The 25,015-nt window shown below is 45.2% G+C and overlaps 1 protein-coding gene across 2 annotated transcripts; it reads left to right on the forward strand.

The window, feature by feature from the left end:
* hif1al (hypoxia inducible factor 1 subunit alpha, like) lies at positions 1-25,015 on the forward strand. 2 transcript variants are annotated; one of them, XM_059004648.1, is made up of 14 exons: positions 1-141; positions 5,183-5,373; positions 5,754-5,893; positions 7,820-7,904; positions 8,139-8,272; positions 9,105-9,280; positions 9,434-9,540; positions 11,420-11,567; positions 12,880-13,070; positions 13,222-13,373; positions 14,692-14,775; positions 16,287-16,411; positions 19,309-19,399; positions 23,308-25,015. In XM_059004648.1, exons 1-13 carry the CDS (start codon positions 116-118, stop codon positions 19,358-19,360), a joined length of 1,611 nt encoding a protein of 536 aa, XP_058860631.1. In that variant the 5' UTR covers positions 1-115; the 3' UTR covers positions 19,361-19,399; positions 23,308-25,015. The 2 variants fall into 2 exon arrangements, with proteins under 2 accessions (XP_058860631.1, XP_058860632.1); XM_059004649.1 differs by having other exon boundaries at positions 8,157-8,272.

Here is a 25,015-nt window from a genome sequence, read left to right on the forward strand (position 1 = left end):
GAAGGGGGCGTGGAAGTGGTAACGCAAGCTGAGTGCTTGAGCTAACACGCATGCGTAAAAAACAAGAGTAAACTGCATTACTGGAGAGAAGGAAAGTATATTGAATCAAGAGATCATGGAGACTGAACCTAGAGGAAAAAGGTAAGAGTCGGGAAGAAAGCTAGTGAACAAAGAGACCGAGCAGTGCAGTGCAGTGCAAAGCTGCATGCTGGATGCTGGTTAGAGTTGGGTGTTAGGGGGTAAGTGTATTACTGTAGCAGACAGTGTGAGACAGACTAGCAAAGTATATTGTATTTCAATAACACTCTCGTCTCAACATGTCTCCCGTCTGTCTGTCTGTCTGTCTGTCTGTGGAGTGTAAACATGTTGCCCTCAGCGCCACAGACACGTTGCGAGTTTATATTCACGAGCATCGGGCAATGCAGAAATGGTCACTGATTGATTTGAATGAAGTAACATTAGCAAAGACGCTACGTCTCAGTTCTAATTGATACGGGTTTAATATTATGCGTGCACGGAGCTGTGCTGAGGCTGCTGGCTCGCGTTAGCCGCAGAATGTGATACTATGCGACCGTGTGCGTGCCATTGCACCCCTTTGAAAGTTTAGAAAGTTGTTTGCAGCGCTGAACTAAAGCAGTGGAGTAGAAGAAACCGCGGCGGAGTACCGGAGAATGCTACAGCAAACGCACTCTAAACCGCGAAGAGTGCTTTAATGTACTTTCATTTGTATTCAGAGGAGGGTTAAACTCAAACAGGGCCGCATTCGGACCCAGAGGCGCTGGAACTATTTTTAAAGTGGGGGCGCTGAAAGCCATTGAACAAAACTGTAACCCTTGTATATGATGAAAGCCATGCAAAGCTAAGGGGTGCTGCCGCACTCCCAGCACCCCAAGTTCCAGCGCCCCTGTTCAGACCAGGGTTTTATTAGAATATTTTTTGTGGTGTTGGTGTTGTTGTTGTTGTTGTTTATAGTCTACAAACCTGGGGTGCAATGGCCCTTCAGCAGCGCGATTTGTGCGTCTCTCTCTCTCTCTCTCTCCCCCCAATCATCTTTTAAAGTTTATAGAACAGTGCCGCGCCCTCTTGCTCTGAACAAAGAACAATAATGGAATTAATTTAGAAAGAACGTCACAGATCACTCGCAACACACCCGAGAATGTTTTTAAAACACAATATGGGAAGCATTCTTAATCGTATTAACTGTTAGTTAAGGACATTCAGGTAAATAACATGAATATGACTATCTATTTAAAACATAACAAAACATATATCTGTGTGGTAAGTTATGTTGTGTGTTTAATTTCTTCAACTGTGTTGATGTCCCATTTCACGCAGTGTGTTTTTCCCTGGATATTTCATGACATGCTGGTTATTGTACGATGCCCTAAATTAATAATTATTAGTGAGAGCACGTGGCGTCAAACCTCTAAGAATTAAGACGTCAGTTTTAAAACATTTTCTGTTATTTGCAGATTATAATCAGGGTTGAAAAAAGTATAATTTATTCGCGTTGAATGGGGGGTGGGGTATGAAGTCGTGTTAAACAAACCACATACACGAGTTGGCAGGCTCGAAAATTGCTAGATATTTGCACAACAAACACAAACGAGCGTACGTGCCGCGTCGCTGTCTGGCGATATGAATGGGAACTCGCTGTGCAGGGCTCTGTGTGCTATTAATAATAATGTAATCCATGTGTCTACAGCAGCCAGCTGGTCTGCATTGTACAATCTGTACCTTATAACACTTCCGTTTTTATAGACTGTTATTCTTTTTGGCTTAATATTTAAATACATTAATATATATATATATATATATAATATATATATATATATATGTATGTATGTATGTATGTATGTGTGTGTGCTTTTTTTAAATGTTTTGGTCTGTAGTCCTGCATTTTAAAGCGGTGCGGGTGCCCGCGCCTGCCCGCGGGAGCGCGCATATTGTTTTCAGTCTGTGTTCAGGACGCCGTGTTTCGAGTTTTGAGAACATTCTGTCCCGTGTGTGTGTGTGTGTGTGTGTGTGAGAGAGAGAGAGAGGGAGGGAGGGAGGTGGGAGTTGAAAGGCTTGTTTATCCGGATCGGGTTACGCTGCACATGCTGGACTCTATTCATCAATGTGCTGGTTTTGAGTTTTCGTGTTTTCTAACCGAATTTTTTTCTTGGACTTTTTCAAAGTGATTTATCTTTTTTTTTTTTTTCTTTTTCAAAAACCGAGATTCGTAAAGCCATTTCTGATTAATCATTTGAGAGGTTTTCTTTCGGTTAGAATTATTTTATCATTTCTCAGGAGAACCAACAAACACAGTTTAACAGTTTTGCAGCCAAGACGACAGATTCGATTCTAGCCGGATAAGAATGAAATGCAATCGAGCAACCGAAGACCCGATTAGTTGAAGCATGTTGCTGTGAAAGTTTGTTTAGAATAGCCTACTTTTAAAATGTATTTAATATCGCTTTCCATGGCGGTTAGAACAGACGTATTGTATCAGGAATTAGCCTACTACAAATTACAAAAATAACGATAATAATAACAGGAAAAATGTAAATGTAACATTGAAAAAAACGGGACGAGTAAGAATGATAAAAGGCAACGTTGCTAAAATAACTAAATACAGTCGATGGACAATTCTGTTTGTAAGTCGGGTTAAAAGGCTGAACTGTAAATATATCAATTTACTGGATGCGAACCAGGAATAGGTAGGGAATGGAATCAGTTCAAGTCATATCCATTTTAGGAAATATTTAAATTTGATATTTACTGTTGCACAATTAAATGTAGCAATTGCTTAGGCGGTTTACTGCATTTTTTTTTTTGAAGTAGCGAAGGCTAAATTATCGTTGCTCGCTGACATATTTATTCACCAGTGTTACAATGAGGCAAATCAACACACTTAATTGAGAAAGTGTTTAGGACGGATCTTCGAAGTAAAATTAATAAGACACGACGGGTTTGAAGCGTCACAATAAGGTTTGTCGTTTCAATAAGGAGACGCTGTGAACGCTCAGTCCAGGAAAGGGGGTAGCAAGCACATTTTGTACTTTTGAGTTTATTTAGGAGTTTGACTTTGGTTTTTTGTTAGCTAAATATTTTGAATACCTAAATCGGTCCAATATAACTGCTGTAATGCAGACATGCGTACACCAATGTTTGGCAAGCAGCTGTGAAAGACTCTCCTGGTGTGTCCCATTCTGTCTGTCTGTCTGTCTGTGTCTCTCTCTATCTCTCTCGGCCCCCCTCCATGCTGACTTGGCAGTTGTCTGGGAGGCCCTTCCCTCACCGCTGCCAGGGTTGCTCTTGGCCAATCACAGTCCAGTGTTGTTCAGCTGTTTATCAGACAGCCAGGAGCCACAGTGAACTCGATTAACTTTCTTTCTTTCTTTCTTTCTAACTATTTTCTCCTCTCTTCTCTTGAAGCTCTTATCACTTAAATATATATTATTTTCAAATGGAAACTGTTATTTTGAAATAAAAATGTCTTTTGTCCTGTTGTAGTGTATTTGTTTTTGTTACACATTCATTAAATACCTCGCTTGCAAGGCTGTTCGTGGTTCGGGCCCTGCCTGTCAGCTCCCTACAAACCTCTTGTACTTGGAGATCTGCCAGTGATGGTCTCTTGTGAACTCCGTCACAAACCCTGTGATGTGAGGATTTTAGTTCTCAAGCTCCTTCACTTTGGAACTCTGTTCCAAATTGTATCCTGAATGCTGAGTCTGTCAGTGTTTTTTAAATCTTTGATCTGACCTGTCACTAGCGAGCAGTTTGGAGCTCTTTTGGCTTGCTGCGTATGTTTGTAAAGCGTTCTGGATGTTTGCGCATGAAGGATGCTTTATAAATTAGACGACTGTGGTATTCTGTTTTAATTAAGCATCTCTGTGTGGGGAGCTTGCAGTGGTTTTCAAACCTGCCTTATTTTCACTTCTGCATTTGTATTTAACACTTCCAGACCATTCGATCTGAGAGGACTTTCCCCTTCCATTATACCCAGGCTGGTTTTGTTTTTGTTTCCTTGACTAGCTGGTACAGTACAGCGGTGTTCAGTGCTGTCAAGAGATTTACAGAACAGAACCAGTTTTACAAATCATAGACTTTGCAGTGATTCTGGCTAACAATACAATTCTATTCTTTGCACCTCCATTCACTGCATAGGTCTCAAATGTGCAGTTTTGAAAGAAACACTGGGGGGTCATTTTCGTACAGGGCTAGTTTTATGCTAAGTGCAGATGCAACGCAGCCTGCGCTGTGACTGACCTACGACCAGTTCTGAAAATGCAATTTTCAACAGGAAAATGTGAAGTCGTAAGCCTGCGACTCTGCACAGTAAATGAGCACAAACACGCCCGCTCGCCGAAGGCTGCGCTGGAAAAGTTTGAAAGAAAAACAATGGCTCAAACGGGTTTCCTTAAAGAAAAGCAAACTTAAGAGGAAGCGACGCACATCATTTTGGAAAAAGTAATACCGAATGAATCAGCATTATTTGGAAAAGGCTCTCGTACAAAACATTGTAAAGCAGAAAATAAGAAGGCATGGCAAACAGTAGTTAATAAAGTGAACTATGCATCACAACTGCTGCTGCAGAGTCACTTACAATAGGACCTGGATTAAAAGCCTCACCCGAAGGACGGGTTTATCAAGCCAGTGTATTTCCTCAAGCATTCAAAGCTGTAGAAGGCGTAATGCCATGTCTGTTTCACAATTCCATATAGCTCTAGCCATGCTTAAGTTTGTGTTTAAGTACAGATTGTGTCAAAATCACATATGCTGTCATTAATTATAAACTTAACACAATTGTGTTCCCCTCATTAACACATTTCACACAAACCTGGCTATTCTTAATAAAAATAAAAGTAAACTTTTACGGCTCATTGGAACAACTGCAACTCATTTAGAACAACTCAAAGCACACTCGAGTCAAAGAGACGCAACACTGCGACATACGATTATTCTACTGATTGAAAATTACAGTTAAACTGAGATGTGTGTCCAAACAAGCAGGGGACGCCCCCAAAGTTCCTACGAAACCTTGTACTGACGCAAGACCCCCCCAAAAAAAAACGTTTAAGCCCCGCTGTGCTGTCGCATCTCTTTTGAAAATGGGGCCCACTGTGTCTAAGCCTCGCTGTGTCTCTGCTCCTGTGTCTAAGCCTCGCTGTGTGTCTGCTCTCTGTCGCCCCCGCAGGCCCAGCTTGGAGCTGCGGAAAGTGCGTTCCCGCGATGCTGCTCGCTCGCGCCGCAGTCAGGAGACGGAGGTGTTCTACCAACTGGCGCGCACCCTGCCCCTCCCCCGCACTGTGACATCACACCTCGACAAGGCTGCCATCATAAGGCTGACCCTGAGCTACCTGCGTGTGCAGCACCTCCTCTCAGCAGGTAGGGGGAGCCGTGAGAGAGACACACTGACAGACACACCCTGCTCAGAGAGATACATACACCCCGAGCCTGCTCTCACACAGCTGTGACACACAGAGAGAGAGAGACTCAAGGAAACTGCCACTGACACACACTTGGACACATCACTACACTGAGACACACACACACTGACACACTGCCTCTCGGCTATCTGTGCGTGTAGCAGCTGCAGGGAGCTCTTACACACAGAGGCTGAGACACACACTAGCACTCCGCTTGCACTGCCAGTACTGAGAGAGAGACACACAGACACGCCCTCCCGCACACTCTTGCTCAGGGGGACCATGGGTAAAGGGAATCCGTTTGTTTCTGCTGACCTGTGTCTTGTCTGTTTGGTGCAGAGGAGCTGGGGGCGGAGTCAGAGGAGGAGACTGATGGGTACTTCCTGCGCGCACTGCCAGGTTTCGTGATGGTGCTGTCGGCAGAGGGGGACGTGGTGTACCTCTCCGAGAACGTGAGCCAGCACATCGGGGTGCCGCAGGTGAGCAATACAATACACTGACCAGCACACCGGGGCACCGCAGAGCAATGCAATACACTGACCAGCACACCGGGGCACCGCAGAGCAATGCAATACACTGACCAGCACACCGGGGCACCGCAGAGCAATGCAATACACTGACCAGCACACCGGGGCACCGCAGAGCAATACAATACACTGACCAGCACACCGGGGCACCGCAGAGCAATACAATGCAATACACTGACCAGCACACTGGGGCACCGCAGAGCAATACAATGCAATACACTGACCAGCACACTGGGGCACCGCAGAGCAATACAATGCAATACACTGACCAGCACACCGGGGCACCGCAGAGCAATGCAATACACTGACCAGCACACCGGGGCACCGCAGAGCAATACAATACACTGACCAGCACACCGGGGCACCGCAGAGCAATGCAATGCAATACACTGACCAGCACACCGGGGCACCGCAGAGCAATACAATGCAATACACTGACCAGCACACCGGGGCACCGCAGAGCAATACAATGCAATACACTGACCAGCACACCGGGGCACCGCAGAGCAATACAATACAATACACTGACCAGCACACCGGGGTGCCACAGGTGAGCAATACAATACACTGACCAGCACACTGGGGCACCGCAGAGCAATACAATGCAATACACTGACCAGCACACCGGGGCACCGCAGAGCAATGCAATACACTGACCAGCACACCGGGGCACCGCAGAGCAATACAATACACTGACCAGCACACCGGGGCACCGCAGAGCAATGCAATGCAATACACTGACCAGCACACCGGGGCACCGCAGAGCAATACAATGCAATACACTGACCAGCACACCGGGGCACCGCAGAGCAATACAATGCAATACACTGACCAGCACACCGGGGCACCGCAGAGCAATACAATACAATACACTGACCAGCACACCGGGGTGCCACAGGTGAGCAATACAATACACTGACCAGCACATCGGGGCACCGCAGAGCAATACAATACACTGACCAGCACACCGGGGCACCGCAGAGCAATACAATACACTGACCAGCACACCGGGGCACCGCAGAGCAATGCAATACACTAACCAGCACACTGGGGCACCGCAGAGCAATGCAATACACTGACCAGCACACCGGGGCACCGCAGAGCAATACAATACACTGACCAGCATACCGGGGCACCGCAGAGCAATGCAATACACTAACCAGCACACCGGGGCACCGCAGAGCAATGCAATACACTGACCAGCACACCGGGGCACCGCAGAGCAATGCAATACACTGACCAGCACACCGGGGCACCGCAGAGCAATGCAATACACTGACCAGCACACCAGTGGTGTGCATACTTTTTAGATGCCGTCCCCTTTATCACAAAGCAAACGGTTTAATGTGAAGGAGAGGCTTGAATTTGGGACAGTGTTGTATTGAATCTCAGTGTTGTGTTGTGTTGTATTGTTTTGTGTCTCAGTGCTGTGTTGTATTGCATCTCACAGTGCTGTGTTGTATTGAGCCTCAGTGTTGTGTTGTGTTATATTGTATTGAGTCTCACAGTTTTCTGTTGTCTCAGTGCTGTGTTGTATTGCATCTCAATGTTGTATTGTATTGTTTTGTGTTGTATTGAGTCTTACAGTTTTGTGTTGTATTGTCTCACAGTGCTGTTGTATTGTATTGAGTCTTACAGTTTTGTGTTGTATTGTATTGAGTCTCAGTTTTGTGTTGTATTGTATTGTCTCATAGTGCTGTGTTGTATTGCGTCTGTGTTGTGTTGTGTTGTATTGTATTGCGTCTCACAGTGCTGTGTTGTATTGAGTCTCAGTTTTGTGTTGTATTGTATTGTCTCATAGTGCTGTGTTGTATTGCGTCTCTGTGTTGTGTTGTATTGTATTGCGTCTCACAGTGCTGTGTTGTGTTTGTATTGCAGCTGGACCTGGTTGGGCAGAGAGTGTTTGATTTCATCCACCCCTGTGACCAGGAGGAGTTGAGAGACATCCTGACACCCAGACAGCGTGAGAGAGGGGATCGGAGGGGAGGGTGGGGGGAACACTGTGAGGGTTAGGGTTAGGGTCTGTGTGTGTATTGACAGGGTTATGTATTGACAGCTTTGTGTGTGTCTGTGTGCATTGACAGATCTGTATGTGTGTTGACAGGTCTGTGTGTATGTAATGACAGGTGTCTGTGTATATGCATTGACAGGTGTGTGTATGTATTGACTCTGTGTGTGTCTCTGTATGTATTGACAGGTCTCTGTGTATTGGCAGGTGTTGGTAAGAAGCAGTCCCAGGATGTTCACACTGAGAGGAGTTTCTTCCTGAGGATGAAGAGCACCCTGACCAGCAGGGGGCGCACCCTCAGCAGCAAATCAGCAGCATGGAAGGTACTGACACCCCTGACCCTTAACCTCACACTGACCCCTAACCCTACACTGCGCCTGTCTCTGACCAGCAGAGGGCACTCTCAGCTATCAGATGAGCAGGATGCAAAGTACTGACCCCACTAAGAGTGACCATAAAACCAGTACCAGATTGTATTTATCATTGGTTCATTCTGAATACTTTAAACCCATCCCAGCTACTGAGTGGCAGCAACTTCCTGCATTTCTATTGGATGAATGCACGTGCTTGCGAGATTTAAAACGAGATTACAGTTAGAAACGGAGGATTGTTCTTGCTCGTGAGATTTAAAGCTATATTGCCGTTAGATAGGGAGGATTTACATGCTTGTGGAATTTAAAACAATTGCAAACTGTGGTGAAATATAAACAAAAATACTTAGAAACACAAAAATGTGCCAGTGGTGCCAAATGTGCCATGGTCACAGGCACACAACGTGCCTATAACCATGAGGATAGTGTTGTGAAAGACAGCAAAGGAAAGAAGGTATAAGCGTGTAGGTACTGTCCAGTTTTTACACATATTGTGACAGAAAAACAGCCCAGAATTTAGGAAAGTAACCAAAAAGAATAATTTCATACAGTATATGCAAAGCTTAACACAGAAAAATTAAATTAATAAGCACAGAAAAACAGAAGGCCAAGTTATGAAACACTGTTGAAGGGTTAAAAATACCCCCCCGTCTGTCTATCAAAACAAATAACTCACTCCTCTCTCTATCTCTCTGTCTCTGTGTGTGTGTCTCTCTCTCTCTCTCTCTTTCTCTTTCTCTTGCTCTCACTCCCTCTCTCTCTGTCTCTCTCTCTCTCTCTCCAGGTGCTTCAGTGTTCGGGACACATCCACACGTACAGCTCTGCGGAGCCCCCCCTCACCTGCCTCACTGTGCTGTGTGAGCCCATCCCCGACCCCTCACACATCGACTTCCCCCTGGACAGGAGCGCCTTCCTGAGCCGGCACAGCATGGACCTGTGCTTCACTCAGTGTGACGAGAGGTGAGCTGAACCACAACCCCTAACCCCAACTCCAATACCGCTTCCCCTCCCCCTTGACTCAGTGTGACGAGAGGTGAACTCAGCTCTCCTCTGCCCTCCCCTCTTCCTTCTATCTCCTTTCTCCTGACCTGGCTTCTCCATGTTTCTCCGCAGGGTCACTGAGTTGCTAGGATACAGTCCTGAGGATCTGATTGGCCACTCCGCCTACGAGTACCACCATGCCCTCGACACTGATCATGTGACTAAGAGCCTGCAGATCTGTGAGTGGTGGTGGTGGTGGTGTTGGGGTCCATTAATAAACAATCAAACACACTGGCATGTTAGTTTGATAACAAACCTTCATTAAAAACAGCTCCAATCACTTTGATGGTGCTTGTCCCTGTCTCTCTCTGTCTGCCTCTCTAGCTGTCTGTCTGTCTGTCTCTGTCTGTCTGCCTGCCTGCCTGCCTGCCTGTCTGTCTCAGTCTGTCTGTATTTGAGCTTCATTGAAATGTAAATAAGTGTTTTTCCCCTGAATGTTTTGTTGTAGATTGTCCAGTATAGTGTGAGTTCATGTCATTCAGGACTCATGAGAGATCTCATTGATGTATTAGCAGAAAGCTCCCAATGCAGTGGGTATCAAACTTGCATTTAAGACACTGAGAAAAAACAACCCAGGAAGTGCAAGTGCAGCCTGAAAGCATGGCTTGCAAACAGAGATTTATTTAACCCAGTGTAGTATCTGATATCCTATTTTTAAAATGGAAATCCATGTTTGCTGAAAGATAGATTATTTTCAAAACTGCACAACTGGAGGAGGGAGAGTGTACTGTGTGCAGAACGAGAGAGAGGAGGGAGAGTGAACTTTGTACAGAACAAGAGAGAGGAGGGAGAGTGAACTTTGTACAGAACACGAGAGAGGAGGGAGAGTGAACTTTGTACAGAACACGAGAGAGGAGGGAGAGTGTACTGTGTGCAGAACGAGAGAGAGGAGGAGGAGTGTACTGTGTGCAGAACGAGAGAGAGGAGGGGGAGTGTACTGTGTGCAGAACGAGAGAGAGGAGGGAGAGTGTACTGTGTGCAGAACGAGAGAGAGGAGGGGGAGTGTACTGTGTGCAGAACGAGAGAGAGGAGGGGGAATGTACTGTGTGCAGCAAGCAGAGGAGGGAGAGTGTACTGTGCAGAACGAGAGAGGAGGGAGAGTGAACTTTGTACAGAACAAGAGAGAGGAGGGAGAGTGAACTTTGTACAGAACAAGAGAGAGGAGGGAGAGTGAACTGTGTGCAAAACGAGAGAGGAGGGAGAGTACTGTGTGCAGCAAGCAGAGGGAACGAGAGAGAGGAGGGTGTACTGTGCAGAACGAGAGAGAGGAGGGAGAGTGTACTGTGCAGAACGAGAGAGAGGAGGTAGAGTGTACTGTGCAGAACGAGAGAGAGGAGGGAGAGTGTACTGTGCAGAACGAGAGAGAGGAGGGAGAGTGTACTGTGCAGAACGAGAGAGAGGAGGGAGAGTACTGTGTGCAGAATGAGAGAGGAGGGAGAGTGTACTGTGCAGTAAGCAGAGAGAGGAGGGAGAGTGTACTGTGTGCAGAACGAGAGAGGAGGGAGAGTGTACTGTGTTCAGAATGAGAGAGGAGGGAGAGTGTACTGTGTGCAGTAAGCAGAGAGAGGAGGGAGAGTGTACTGTGTGCAGAATGAGAGAGAGGAGGGAGAGTGTACTGTGCAGAACGAGAGAGGAGGGAGAGTGTACTGTGTGCAGAATGAGAGGGAGGAGGGAGAGTGTACTGTGCAGAACGAGAGAGAGGAGGGAGAGTGTACTGTGTGCAGAATGAGAGAGGAGGGAGAGTGTACTGTGTGTAGCAAGCCGAGAGGGACGAGAGAGAGGAGGGTGTACTGTGCAGAACGAGAGAGAGGAGGGAGAGTGTACTGTGTGCAGAACGAGAGAGAGGAGGGAGAGTACTGTGTGCAGCAAGCAGAGAGGAGGGAGAGTGAACTGTGTGTAGCAAGCCGAGAGGAATGAGAGTGAAAGGGGGGATGGAGTGGAGAGAGGAAGGGAGTGAAAGAAAAATAAAGAAATCAACATAGAAAAGAAAGCAAATAAAAGTAGCCCACATGGTTCTTGTTTCCATGCCTGACCTGACCTGTCCTCTTCCCCCCACAGTGCTGTCGAAGGGGCAGGTCTGCACCGGTCACTATCGCTTCCTGGTCAAGCATGGCGGCTTCGTGTGGGCCGAGACTCAGGCCACCGTCCTCTACAGCAACAAGAGCACCCTGCCCGAGGCCGTGGTGTGCATCAACTTCATCCTCAGGTAGTGACCCCTCACCTCTGAACCTGTTAGTGTATCTGTGTGTCATTGTGTTTGTGTCTGTGTGTCATTGTGTTTGTGTCTGTGTGTCATTGTGTTTGTGTCTGTGTGTCATTGTGTTTGTGTCTGTGTGTCGTTGTGTTTGTGTCTGTGTGTCGTTGTGTTTTTGTCTGTGTCTCTGTGTGTAGTTGTGTTTGTGTCTGTGTGTCGTTGTGTTTTTGTCTGTGTGTCTCTGTGTGTAGTTGTGTTTGTGTCTGTGTCGTTGTGTTTGTGTCTGTGTGTCGTTGTGTTTGTGTCTGTGTGTCGTTGTGTTTGTGTGTCGTTGTGTTTTTGTCTGTGTGTCGTGTTTTTGTCTGTGTGTCGTTGTGTTTGTGTCTGTGTGTCGTTGTGTTTGTGTCTGTGTCGTTGTGTTTTTGTCTGTGTCTCTGTGTGTCGTTGTGTTTGTGTCTGTGTCGTTGTGTTTTTGTCTGTGTCTCTGTGTGTCGTTGTGTTTGTGTCTGTGTGTCGTTGTGTTTTTGTCTGTGTTTGTGTCTGTGTGTCGTTGTGTTTGTGTCTGTGTGTCGTTGTGTTTGTGTCTGTGTGTCGTTGTGTTTTTGTCTGTGTGTCGTTGTGTTTTTGTCTGTGTCGTTGTGTTTTTGTCTGTGTCTCTGTGTGTCGTTGTGTTTGTGTCTGTGTGTCGTTGTGTTTTTGTCTGTGTGTCTCTGTGTGTAGTTGTGTTTGTGTCTGTGTGTCTGTGTGTCGTTGTGTTTTTGTCTGTGTGTCTGTGTGTCGTTGTGTTTGTGTCTGTGTGTCGTTGTGTTTGTGTCTGTGTCTGTGTGTCGTTGTGTTTTTGTCTGTGTCTCTGTGTCGTTGTGTTTGTGTCTGTGTGTCGTTGTGTTTGTGTGTCGTTGTGTTTTTGTCTGTGTGTCGTTGTGTTTTTGTCTGTGTCGTTGTGTTTTTGTCTGTGTCTCTGTGTGTCGTTGTGTTTGTGTCTGTGTGTCGTTGTGTTTTTGTCTGTGTGTCTCTGTGTGTCGTTGTGTTTGTGTCTGTGTGTCGTTGTGTTTTTGTCTGTGTGTCTCTGTGTGTAGTTGTGTTTGTGTCTGTGTGTCGTTGTGTTTGTGTCGTTGTGTTTTTGTCTGTGTGTCTCTGTGTGTAGTTGTGTTTGTGTCTGTGTGTCGTTGTGTTTGTGTCTGTGTGTCGTTGTGTTTGTGTCTGTGTCTGTGTGTCGTTGTGTTTTTGTCTGTGTCTCTGTGTCGTTGTGTTTGTGTCTGTGTGTCTCTGTATCTTTGCATGTGAACTGTGAGTTTGGGTTTTTACCAGTCCCTGTCTCTCTCAGTGGGGTGCAGGACTCGGGGATCGTGTTCTCAGTTGAGCAGATGGAGCGACCCCTGACCCCCAAGTCCAAGTCTGAGCCTGACAGTGTTGTTATGGAGACGAGTGCGGAGCTGTTCCTCAAACTGAAGGAGAGCCCAGAGGAGCTGACCCAGCTAGCGCCCTCCGCAGGGGACAGCGTGGAACCACTCACAGGTACAGAATACACTCTGCCCCTGCCCTGCTGTATTGTATGATTTTCTCAGTGCAGTTCCATTGGGGTTAGGTGAATATTAACTATTTAACTGCAATGACCAGAGAGGCTCTTTTTGTATTCATAAAAAACTCTCTCTCTCTCTCTCTCCAGACTCTGCTGAGCTGAAGATGTTCTCTTTCCTGCCTGCTCGGGGCCCCTCCCCCCCTGCGGCCCCCCAGGAGCTCTGCACCCCAGAACTGCGGAAGCTCCTCGCCCCCATCTTCGATCCTGTCGCCATGGAGACCAGTCCCTCCCTCGCACCAGTGAGTCCATGTGCACTGAACATGCTAACGAAGCGCTAACCAGAGAGGGGAGAGGGGAGAGGGGAGAGGGAGTTAAAGTTAATCACAGAGAGAGAGGGGAGAGGGGAGAGGGGAGAGGAGTTAAAGTTAATCACAGAGAGAGATGGGGAGAGGGGAGAGGGGAGAGGAGTTAAAGTTAATCACAGAGAGAGAGGGGAGAGGGGAGAGGAGTTAAAGTTAATCACAGAGAGAGATGGGGAGAGGGGAGAGGGGAGAGGGGAGAGGGGAGAGGAGTTAAAGTTAATCACAGAGAGAGATGGGGAGAGGGGAGAGGGGAGAGGAGTTAAAGTTAATCACAGAGAGAGAGGGGAGAGGAGTTAAAGTTAATCACAGAGAGAGATGGGGAGAGGGGAGAGGAGTTAAAGTTAATCACAGAGAGAGAGGGGAGAGGAGTTAAAGTTAATCACAGAGAGAGATGGGGAGAGGGGAGAGGGGAGAGGAGTTAAAGTTAATCACAGAGAGAGAGGGGAGAGGAGTTAAAGTTAATCACAGAGAGAGATGGGGAGAGGGGAGAGGGGAGAGGAGTTAAAGTTAATCACAGAGAGAGAGGGGAGAGGGGAGAGGAGTTAAAGTTAATCACAGAGAGAGATGGGGAGAGGGAGAGGGAGTTCATGAGTCATTGATTCTTGTTCTACAGATTAAACCTTGCTGTGGAGAACTCTGGATTCTTTGTGATGTCACACAGACTGCTGCAAGCTGGCCATTGAAATATATGAATAATAAACTTGCTTTGGAGCCCCCACATGTAGGGAAGCTTTCTATACCTTTAGAAACACTGAGATGCCTCATCAATTCAATGACAAAGATTTTTCAGTTCTGAAAGAGATTGAAATAGATTACTTCTAGTCAAAACATTTGCCTTTTGAATTTATTACATTTCAGTATTTCTAAAGACTTCCAGTGTAAACGTCAGTCATTGAATTTACACTGAAGACACTGAGACTCTGAGAGTCTGTCTCTGAATCGTTGGGTTTCCTGCAGTGTTTCTGATTCAGTGTTGTGTTGGGGTCCAGGCTCCAGGCTCACTCACTGACCAGGCTCCTCTAGTTTGAGCTGTTGGGTGTCTGTGCTCCCACTGTGATGCAGTTAAAATGTATTTCACATGGTCCTGTTAAAATCTTTATTAAAAGGCTTTAGATGGGAAAGCCGATTTTGTAGGAGGCGTTTTTGTGGGAGGCATTTGGATGTGTTGAATGGGAGTAAACTGGACTAATTGTTCTATTTTGTTAATATAACTGCTAACCCTACTCCCCTCCCCTTTTCTCCCCTCCCCTCTCAGAGTGACAGCCTCTCTTTCGATATGGACAAGGTTGAGAAATTATTCGCTGCGAGGAAGGAGGATGAGGCTCCGTCCACGACCCAGGTAATGTGTTAGTCCCACACAGAGCTAGCACTGAATAACACTGTGTGAACCCTGCATAGAACTACAGCAGCTGCACAACATGGTGTCTGTATACAGTTGTGAGATCTAATGCGCTGGCATTGCCTGCTGTGTGCTGGGCAGAGCCTCGCTGTGCTGTACTGTACACCGGGCAATGCTGACAGGACCACACTGTAGCCTTGTGGTATTATTCATAATTAGCCAATATCAAATATCCTAAGCCTTGTTTATTAATTAATAGTATTAATATGAATTATTAAAAATCAATGACAAGTCTTGAACCATGGCGCATGTTAATAGTCAAATTACATTTTATCAAAACAATATCCACGGTTACTGTAGCTGTGCATTTTAACACACAGTTCTAATATGTATAAGCATTCAAAATCCTAAAAGGTATAGACAATGTCGACCCAGAGGACTTTTTTGACCTGAAAAAAGAAACAAGGACCAGGGGTCACAAATGGAGATTAGATAAAGGGGCATTCAGAACAGAAAATAGGAGGCACTTTTTTACACAGAGAATTGTGAGGGTCTGGAACCAACTCCCCAGTAATGTTGTTGAAGCTGACACCCAGGGATCCTTCAAGAAGCTGCTTGATGAGATTCTGGGATTAATAAGCTACTAACAACCAAACGAGCAAGATGGGCCGAATGGCCTCCTCTCGTTTGTAAACTTTCTTATGTTCTTCTTAAAGCAAATGGGTTCTGCTACATCTGAGGTCATTCTCTTTCCCCCTCGTGGCCCTGCATTCACTCAGGGAGTAATGCCTGATACGGTCAGACCACAAACTATTTCAATATAACAGGATGCATTTCCCACAGAATGTTCCTCTGAGAGAACAGATACATTTTATCTTAACTTGCAGCTTCTGTTCCCGAAAACAGGGTGTATAATCAGTGCCTTCTACACAGAACCAGCAATGATGTTCCTTTTAACCCTTCAACACTGTGAAGCCCTGTATAGAATAAAGATCTTATCTAGCTGGAATGTACTCTACACAGAGCAATGCTGGCGGAACCGCGCTGTATAACACTGAAACCCTGGACAGAACTACAGCAGCTACCCAACATGGTGTCTATATATAAAGTTGTAATCGAGTGCCTGCTGTGTGCTGGGCAGAGCCTAGCTGTGGGCAGCAGTGTGGAGTAGTGGTTAGGGCTCTGGACTCTTGACCGGATGGTCGTAGGTTCAATCCCAGGTGGGGGACACTGCTGCTGTACCCTTGAGCAAGGTACTTTTACCTAGATTGCTCCAGTAAAAACCCAACTGTATAAATTGGTAACTGTATGTAAAAATAATGTGATATCTTGTAACAATTTGTAAGTCACCCTGGATAAGGGTGTCTGCTAAGAAATAATAATAATAATAATGCTATATAGAACTACAGCAGCTACCCACAGAGAGGTGTCTGTCTCTGTGTTTCAGTGCAGTGTCTTAGTGTAGTGACAGTGTGTGTCTCAGTGTAGTGATGAGTGTGTTTCTGTTTCAGGAGTATGAAGGTCTCGATCTGGACATGCTGGCCCCCTACATCTCGATGGACGATGACTTCCAGCTCGCCTTCCTGACCCCGAACCTGGAGCCAGACCCCCCCCGCAGCGGCACCGCCAAGAAACGGTATTCACCCCCCATTTCACACACACACACACACACACACACACACACAGCCAGTGTTCGAATTATGGGACAGTAAGTAGGGGGGCCCTAAAATGTGAGCCAATCAATGTTCACAGACTTCACAAGCATATACGAACTCCAGTATGTAATCACAATATGTTTGATTTATTTATGCTTGCGTTTTTACTTTAAGGAAAGAAAGCGAGTCAACGCAGTAAATATTGTATTACTAATTACCATTGTCTTAAATTAATATATCATTTTTTTTAGCTTGTATAACTGACCTGTTATATGACTTGGTCATATCAGATCCAACTCATGATGTACAATGAAAAAGACAAAGAAAAAAAAAAAAACTAGACTGGGAGAAATGAAATATAAAATAAAAGCCTAGTTCTGTTGATCAGAGGTCCTTAAAAATCTCAAACAAATTAATATCACTGAGACACACTGGTATGAAATCTTATAACAGTAGCAGTTATAAGAACGCTGTTATTTTCACACTAGTTTTATCTACAGTCGCTACCATAAGATGCTGTTACTTTCACTCGCTAGAATAATGAAGCCTAACTTTGATAAAGGGTGGAGTCTTCTCCTGAAAATTCAACGAAACTTTTAATCTCAAATTAGTCTAATTAGGGGCTCCCGAGTGGCGCATCCAGTAAAGGTGCTCCACGTGGAGTGCAGGATGTGCTCTAAAGTCTGGACGTCGCGAGATCGAGTCCAGGCTATTCCTTTGTCGACCGAGGACGGGAGCTCCCAGGGGGCGGCGCTCAATTGGCCGAGCGTCGCCCCGGGGGGAGGGAGGGTTAGGTCGGCCAGGGTGTCCTCGGCTCACCGCGCACCAGCGACTGCTTTTTTTTTTTTTTTTTTGTACTGTTCCTTCCAGACTCTCTTTTTTTTTACCCCAATGTATTACAGTGCTAATAATTTCAACACGTGTGTTTTATAATACCGGAACCAGAATAAATCTGCATAATTGAAATAAGACTCATTGCACTGCAGTTTGAGCCAAGGAGAGTCTTATTTCCATCCTTGTAGCATGCAGAATAAGTAAGAGACAAGCAAATAGGCAAGGGTATGTTCATAAACTATAATAACTAACTGACAAACAAAACTAAGTGATCACAAACTATTAACAAAGCACCCCATACATACAGCAGCGGCTCAAACAGTAATTATTAATAGGGGAGCACTACTTATCAAGACAAGCATGCATTTAAACACATTAACACAGCACCCCTACACACGTTACAAAATGCAGCAGCAACAGCTCTAGATTATGAATACAGGAGCAATAATATTCATGACAACAGGAGAAATAGAAGATGAAGTGCTTCAGTTAGTTTTTACTTCTGCTTTACTTTTAAGAAGACAACCGTGTAAACATGCTTATATTTGAGAAATCCACCTCAAACGACTCAATTTCTGCAAAAATCCTTCTCAGGTCAATTGGACGCTGACGATGTGTTGATCGGGCGATAATCTAGTAGCAGGTTTCCAGTGGAGTAACCGGTTTTACCCAAGTATACATGAAAATGAATGACGAAACAAGCATTGGGTGTGATGTTAGTCGCTGTAATTGTTAATTATTTACAAGTAGGTAGTAGTTTTTATCACTTGATGTGGTTTAATCACGACTCTTCACAAGAAATTAAAACTCCTGCTCACTTGTACAGTCTCTTGCTGCATGCATTTCCATTCACAGTGCAGTTTGATTGGTTACATCTCCAGTCATTCATACTGCGTGCGGCAGAAACAGCAGTTTGATTGTAAGAGGATGTCCCTGTACCCTGCAGAAACAGCAGTTTGATTGTAAGAGGATGTCCCTGTACCCTGCAGAAACAGCAGTTTGATTGTAAGAGGATGTCCCTGTACCCTGCAGAAACAGCAGTTTGATTGTAAGAGGATGTCCCTGTACACTGCAGAAACAGCAGTTTGATTGTAAGAGGATGTCCCTGTACACTGCAGAAACAGCAGTCTGATTGTAAGAGGATGTCCCTGTACACTGCAGAAACAGCAGTCTGATTGTAAGAGGATGTCCCTGTACCCTGCAGAAACAGCAGTTTGATTGTAAGAGGATGTCCCTGTACCCTGCAGAAACAGCAGTCTGATTGTAAGAGGATGTCCCTGTACACTGCAGAAACAGCAGTCTGATTGTAAGAGGATGTCCCTGTACCCTGCAGAAACAGCAGTTTGATTGTAAGAGGATGTCCCTGTACCCTGCAGAAACAGCAGTCTGATTGTAAGAGGATGTCCCTGTACACTGCAGAAACAGCAGTCTGATTGTAAGAGGATGTCCCTGTACACTGCAGAAACAGCAGTTTGATTGTAAGAGGATGTCCCTGTACACTGCAGAAACAGCAGTTTGATTGCAAGAGGATGTCCCTGTACACTGCAGAAACAGCAGTCTGATTGTAAGAGGATGTCCCTGTACACTGCAGAAACAGCAGTTTGATTGTAAGAGGATGTCCCTGTACACTGCAGAAACAGCAGTCTGATTGTAAGAGGATGTCCCTGTACACTGCAGAAACGGCAGTTTGATTGTAAGAGGATGTCCCTGTACACTGCAGAAAGCGTGTTCCGTTCTACCACGCCCGCCTGCAAATATTTAAAGGTACAGGTAATTCAGTGGCGTTAACTGTCTTGCTTATGTTGCCAAAAAAATGAAGGGAACCAAAACACGCCCCCCCTGGCGCCTTCGAACAAAACAAAGTGAGGGGCCGTTAAAAAAAAAAAAAAAAAAAAAAAAGCAAGGGGGCCTGGCCCCCCCTGTAATTCGAGCACTGCACACAGCCAAGAAAAACGGTACTCGCCACCAACCTCCACACAGACTCCACAGAGACTGACATTGTCTGTTTCAGTGTAGTGACTCTCATTCTCTCTCTGTCCCCCAGCGCTCTGGACTTGGATGACTGTCCCCTCCCGAAGCTTAGTGCCCTGGAGTAGCAGGACAGTGAGGAAGTGCAGCTGAGCGTCGCCCTGTGGGTGAGTAGGAGAGGTCATTTACACAGAGATCCTGCACCCTGCTGATAGAGGAGATACACAGAGATCCTGCACACTGCTGATATAGATACACAGAGATCCTGCACCCTGCTGATATAGATACACAGAGATCCTGTACACTGCTGATATAGATACACAGAAATCCTGCACACTGCTGATATAGATACACAGAGATCCATCCTGCACCCTGCTGATAGAGGAGATACACAGAGATCATGTTCACTGCTGATAGAGGAGATACACAGAGATCCTGCACACTACTGATATAGATACACAGAGATCCTGTACACTGCTGATAGAGGAGATACACAGAGATCCTGCACACTACTGATATAGATACACAGAGATCCTGCACCCTCCTGATAGAGGAGATACAAGGAGATCCTGCACACTGCTGATATAGATACACAGAGATCTTGTACACTACTGATATAGATACACAGAAATCCTGCACACTGCTGATATAGATACACAGAGATCCATCCTGCACCCTGCTGATAGAGGAGATACACAGAGATCATGTTCACTGCTGATAGAGGAAATACACAGAGATCCTGCACACTACTGATATAGATACACAGAGATCCTGTACACTGCTGATAGAGGAGATACACAGAGATCCTGCACACTACTGATATAGATACACAGAGATCCTGCACCCTCCTGATAGAGGAGATACAAGGAGATCCTGCACACTGCTGATATAGATACACAGAGATCTTGTACACTACTGATATAGATACACAGAAATCCTGCACACTGCTGATATAGATACACAGAGATCCATCCTGCACCCTGCTGATAGAGGAGATACACAGAGATCATGTTCACTGCTGATAGAGGAGATACACAGAGATCCTGCACACTACTGATATAGATACACAGAGATCCTGTACACTGCTGATATAGATACACAGAGATCCTGCACCCTGCTGATATAGATACACAGAGATCCTGTACACTGCTGATATAGATACACAGAGATCCATCCGGCACCCTGCTGATAGAGGAGATACACAGAGATCCTGTACACTGCTGATAGAGGAGATACACAGAGATCCTGTACACTGCTGATAGAGGAGATACACAGAGATCCTGTACACTGCTGATAGAGGAGATACACAGAGATCTTGTACACTGCTGATAGAGGAGATACACAGAGATCCTGTACACTGCTGATATAGATACACAGAGATCTTGTACACTACTGATATAGATACAGAGATCCTGTACACTGCTGATATAGATACACAGAGATCCATCCAGCACCCTGCTGATAGAGGAGATACACAGAGATCCTGCACCCTGCTGATATAGATACACAGAGATCCTGTACACTGCTGATATAGATACACAGAGATCCTGCACCCTGCTGATATAGATACACAGAGATCCTGTACACTGCTGATATAGATACACAGAGATCCATCCGGCACCCTGCTGATAGAGGAGATACACAGAGATCCTGTACACTGCTGATAGAGGAGATACACAGAGATCCTGTACACTGCTGATAGAGGAGATACACAGAGATCTTGTACACTGCTGATAGAGGAGATACACAGAGATCCTGTACACTGCTGATAGAGGAGATACACAGAGATCCTGTACACTGCTGATAGAGGAGATACACAGAGATCTTGTACACTGCTGATAGAGGAGATACACAGAGATCCTGTACACTGCTGATATAGATACACAGAGATCTTGTACACTACTGATATAGATACAGAGATCCTGTACACTGCTGATATAGATACACAGAGATCCATCCAGCACCCTGCTGATAGAGGAGATACACAGAGATCCTGCACCCTGCTGATATAGATACACAGAGATCTTGTACACTACTGATATAGATACACAGAGATCTTGTACACTACTGATATAGATACACAGAAATCCTGCACACTGCTGATATAGATACACAGAGATCCTGTACACTGCTGATATAGATACACAGAGATCCTGTACACTGCTGATATAGATACACAGAGATCCTGTACACTGCTGATAGAGGAGATACACAGAGATCCTGCACACTGCTGATAGAGGAGATACACAGAGATCCTGCACACTGCTGATATAGATACACAGAGATCCTGTACACTGCTGATAGAGGAGATACACAGAGATCATGTACACTGCTGATAGAGGAGATACACAGAGATCATGTACACTGCTGATAGAGGAGATACACAGAGATCCTGCACACTGCTGATATAGATACACAGAGATCCTGCACCCTGCTGATATAGATACACAGAGATCCTGCACACTGCTGATATAGATACACAGATATCCTGTACACTGCTGATATAGATACACAGAGATCCTGTACACTGCTGATAGAGGAGATACACAGATCATGTACACTGCTGATATAGATACACAGAGATCCTGCACCCTGCTGATATAGATACACAGAGATCCTGTACACTGCTGATATAGATACACAGAGATCCTGTACACTGCTGATAGAGGAGATACACAGAGATCCTGCACACTGCTGATAGAGGAGATACACAGAGATCCTGCACACTGCTGATATAGATACACAGAGATCCTGTACACTGCTGATATAGATACACAGAAATCCTGCACACTGCTGATATAGATACACAGAGATCCTGTACACTGCTGATATAGATACACAGAGATCCTGTACACTGCTGATATAGATACACAGAGATCCTGTACACTGCTGATATAGATACACAGAGATCCTGTACACTGCTGATAGAGGAGATACACAGAGATCCTGCACACTGCTGATAGAGGAGATACACAGAGATCCTGCACACTGCTGATATAGATACACAGAGATCCTGCACACTGCTGATATAGATACACAGATATCCTGTACACTGCTGATATAGATACACAGAGATCCTGTACACTGCTGATATAGATACACAGAGATCCTGCACACTGCTGATAGAGGAGATACACAGATCATGTACACTGCTGATATAGATACACAGAGATCCATCCTACACACTGCTGATATAGATACACAGAGATCCTGCACCCTGCTGATATAGATACACAGAGATCATGTACACTGCTGATAGAGGAGATACACAGAGATCATGTTCACTGCTGATAGAGGAGATACACAGAGATCATGTTCACTGCTGATAGAGGAGATACACAGAGATCTTGTACACTGCTGATAGAGGAGATACACAGAGATCCTGTACACTGCTGATATAGATACACAGAGATCCTGCACCCTGCTGATAGAGGAGATACACAGAGATCCTGTACACTGCTGATATAGATACACAGAGATCCTGCACACTGCTGATAGAGGAGATACACAGAGATCCTGTACACTGCTGATAGAGGAGATACACAGAGATCCTGTACACTGCTGATATAGATACACAGAGATCTTGTACACTGCTGATAGAGGAGATACACAGAGATCCTGTACACTGCTGATATAGATACACAGAGATCTTGTACACTGCTGATAGAGGAGATACACAGAGATCCTGTACACTGCTGATATAGATACACAGAGATCCTGTACACTGCTGATATAGATACAGAGATCCTGCACACTGCTGATATAGATACACAGAGATCCTGCACACTGCTGATATAGATACACAGAGATCCTGTACACTGCTGATAGAGGAGATACAGAGATCTTGTACACTGCTGATAGAGGAGATGCACAGAGATCCTGCACCCTGCTGATAGAGGAGATACACAAAGATCCTGGTTTAATACTGTAGTTGCACCATTGAAGAAAGAGCAGTATTTCAGTGTGATAGTAACAGTTCATTCTCTCTCTCTCTCTCTCTCTCTCTCTCTCTCTCTCTCTCTCTCTCTCTCTCTCTCTCTCTCTCTCTCTCTCTCTCCTCGGCCCTGATAAGCAGCTTCCTGTCCCACCCCCTGGATTCAAAAGCCCTCCTGGACCCTCCCCTCTGCCTGATTGGATGATGACGGGGCTCACCACGCCCACACGCTCTACTGACCCGGCCCTCAGGCTGGCTGAACTTCAACTGGATAATCCCGGCAGCACTGCAGGACGTTTATTACAACTGAGCTCGCTACTTTTCAATGTTTATTTCAGGACTCACAGCATACTGTAATAAATCCCTCCCCTTCTAGAGTATCTGACTGGTTCTTCATTGGGACACCTTGTTAATTACACAGCAGCTTTCACCACTCTGTTTAGGAGTGGATTCTGACCAGCTGAGTTGGGATTGGGATATCGGAGCTATCCACAAAGACCCGTAAGAAAGCAACAGGTTTGATTGATGCCCGTTCCGTTTGATTTTGCTCAGCTTGGATATCTCCTCCCTGGCTGCATTCGCTCAGCTGCTGGTCAGAAGCAGAGAATAAACTAAGAACAAAGGCATTGATCAGCAAAGTACCAGCAACCAGCCTGCTGCACAGTCATTGAGAACGATGGCATTGATCAGCAAAGCACCAGCAACCCGCTGCACAGTCATTGAGAACGATGGCATTGATCAGCATTGAGGTGGAAAGACTCTACCTCTTTTGTGAGCTCGAAACCAGTTTTGCAAAGATACAAAGTAAAGGGACTGGGTCGACAGGTTGGAATGAACACCACCACAATACTGGGCTTGTTTGAGTTGTGTTACAGAGTTACAAACCAGCAGATCCACAGAGTGATGCTGCTCAGAGTTACAAACCAGCAGATCTACAGAGTGATGCAGCTCAGAGTTACAAACCAGCAGATCCACAGCGTGATGCAGCTCAGAGTTACAAACCAGCAGATCTACAGAGTGATGCAGCTCAGAGTTACAAACCAGCAGATCTACAGAGTGATGCAGCTCAGAGTTACAAACCAGCAGATCTACAGAGTGATGCAGCTCAGAGTTACAAACCAGCAGATCTACAGAGTGATGCAGCTCAGAGTTACAAACCAGCAGATCCACAGCGTGATGCAGCTCAACATGCTTTTAAAGAGCAAGACGTGACATTTTAACAGTTTTTATTAAGCTCATTTTCCTTATTTGCTTATTTGCTTATTTACTATACAGTGTTATATATTGTAGGCAGAGAGCTGTCTTTCACTAAAGCGCTGATTCGAATGGTTTGAGGAATGAGGAGTCTTGCTGTCGTGTATCTTGCAGTGTAAAAGCACAGCCATGGCGCACACAGCTCTCTGTAAGCTTTTGTTTTACTTATTCATCTTTTATATACCATCATATTTTGTGATTTTCATTTACACGGTAGAATAATCCTTTTGGAAAAGGTGTTGTGTAATCTCATGTTAGTGTTCTTACATGATTATAATCCTCATTGTTATTAGTGTTGTAATCATTATTATTATTATTATTAGTGGACAGTCCCATGAAACTATGAATTGTGTGGTTCTCTTCCCTCCCTTATAAAAGTTTACCATGGTATTATTGCAGATTTACTATTCTTTTACCATGGTTATACTATGCATGTAATATTTTTAGTTTACCCTGATTTGACATGTTTATTAATATGCTTTATGAAACCTCTTTGCTTTACAATGCTTGCCTATGTTTTGCCATGCTTTCACTGCTAAATTACACTTTGCTGTATTTTAACTATTAAAATCTTCTGTAAAGGTTAGTTTTAAAA

Source organism: Acipenser ruthenus, chromosome 30 (assembly GCF_902713425.1).
Source record: "Acipenser ruthenus chromosome 30, fAciRut3.2 maternal haplotype, whole genome shotgun sequence".
In the NCBI taxonomy this organism is placed as follows: Eukaryota; Metazoa; Chordata; class Actinopteri; order Acipenseriformes; family Acipenseridae; genus Acipenser; species Acipenser ruthenus.

Excerpts from the sequence above, each read along its gene's own strand:
- hif1al (XM_059004648.1), top strand. The coding sequence starts at position 116 with ATGGAGACTGAACCTAGAGGAAAAAG. Across the intron at positions 8,273-9,104 it reads GCAAATCAGCAGCATGGAAG|GTGCTTCAGTGTTCGGGACA; the intron begins GTACTGACACCC and ends CTCTCTCTCCAG. Across the intron at positions 9,281-9,433 it reads TTCACTCAGTGTGACGAGAG|GGTCACTGAGTTGCTAGGAT; the intron begins GTGAGCTGAACC and ends GTTTCTCCGCAG.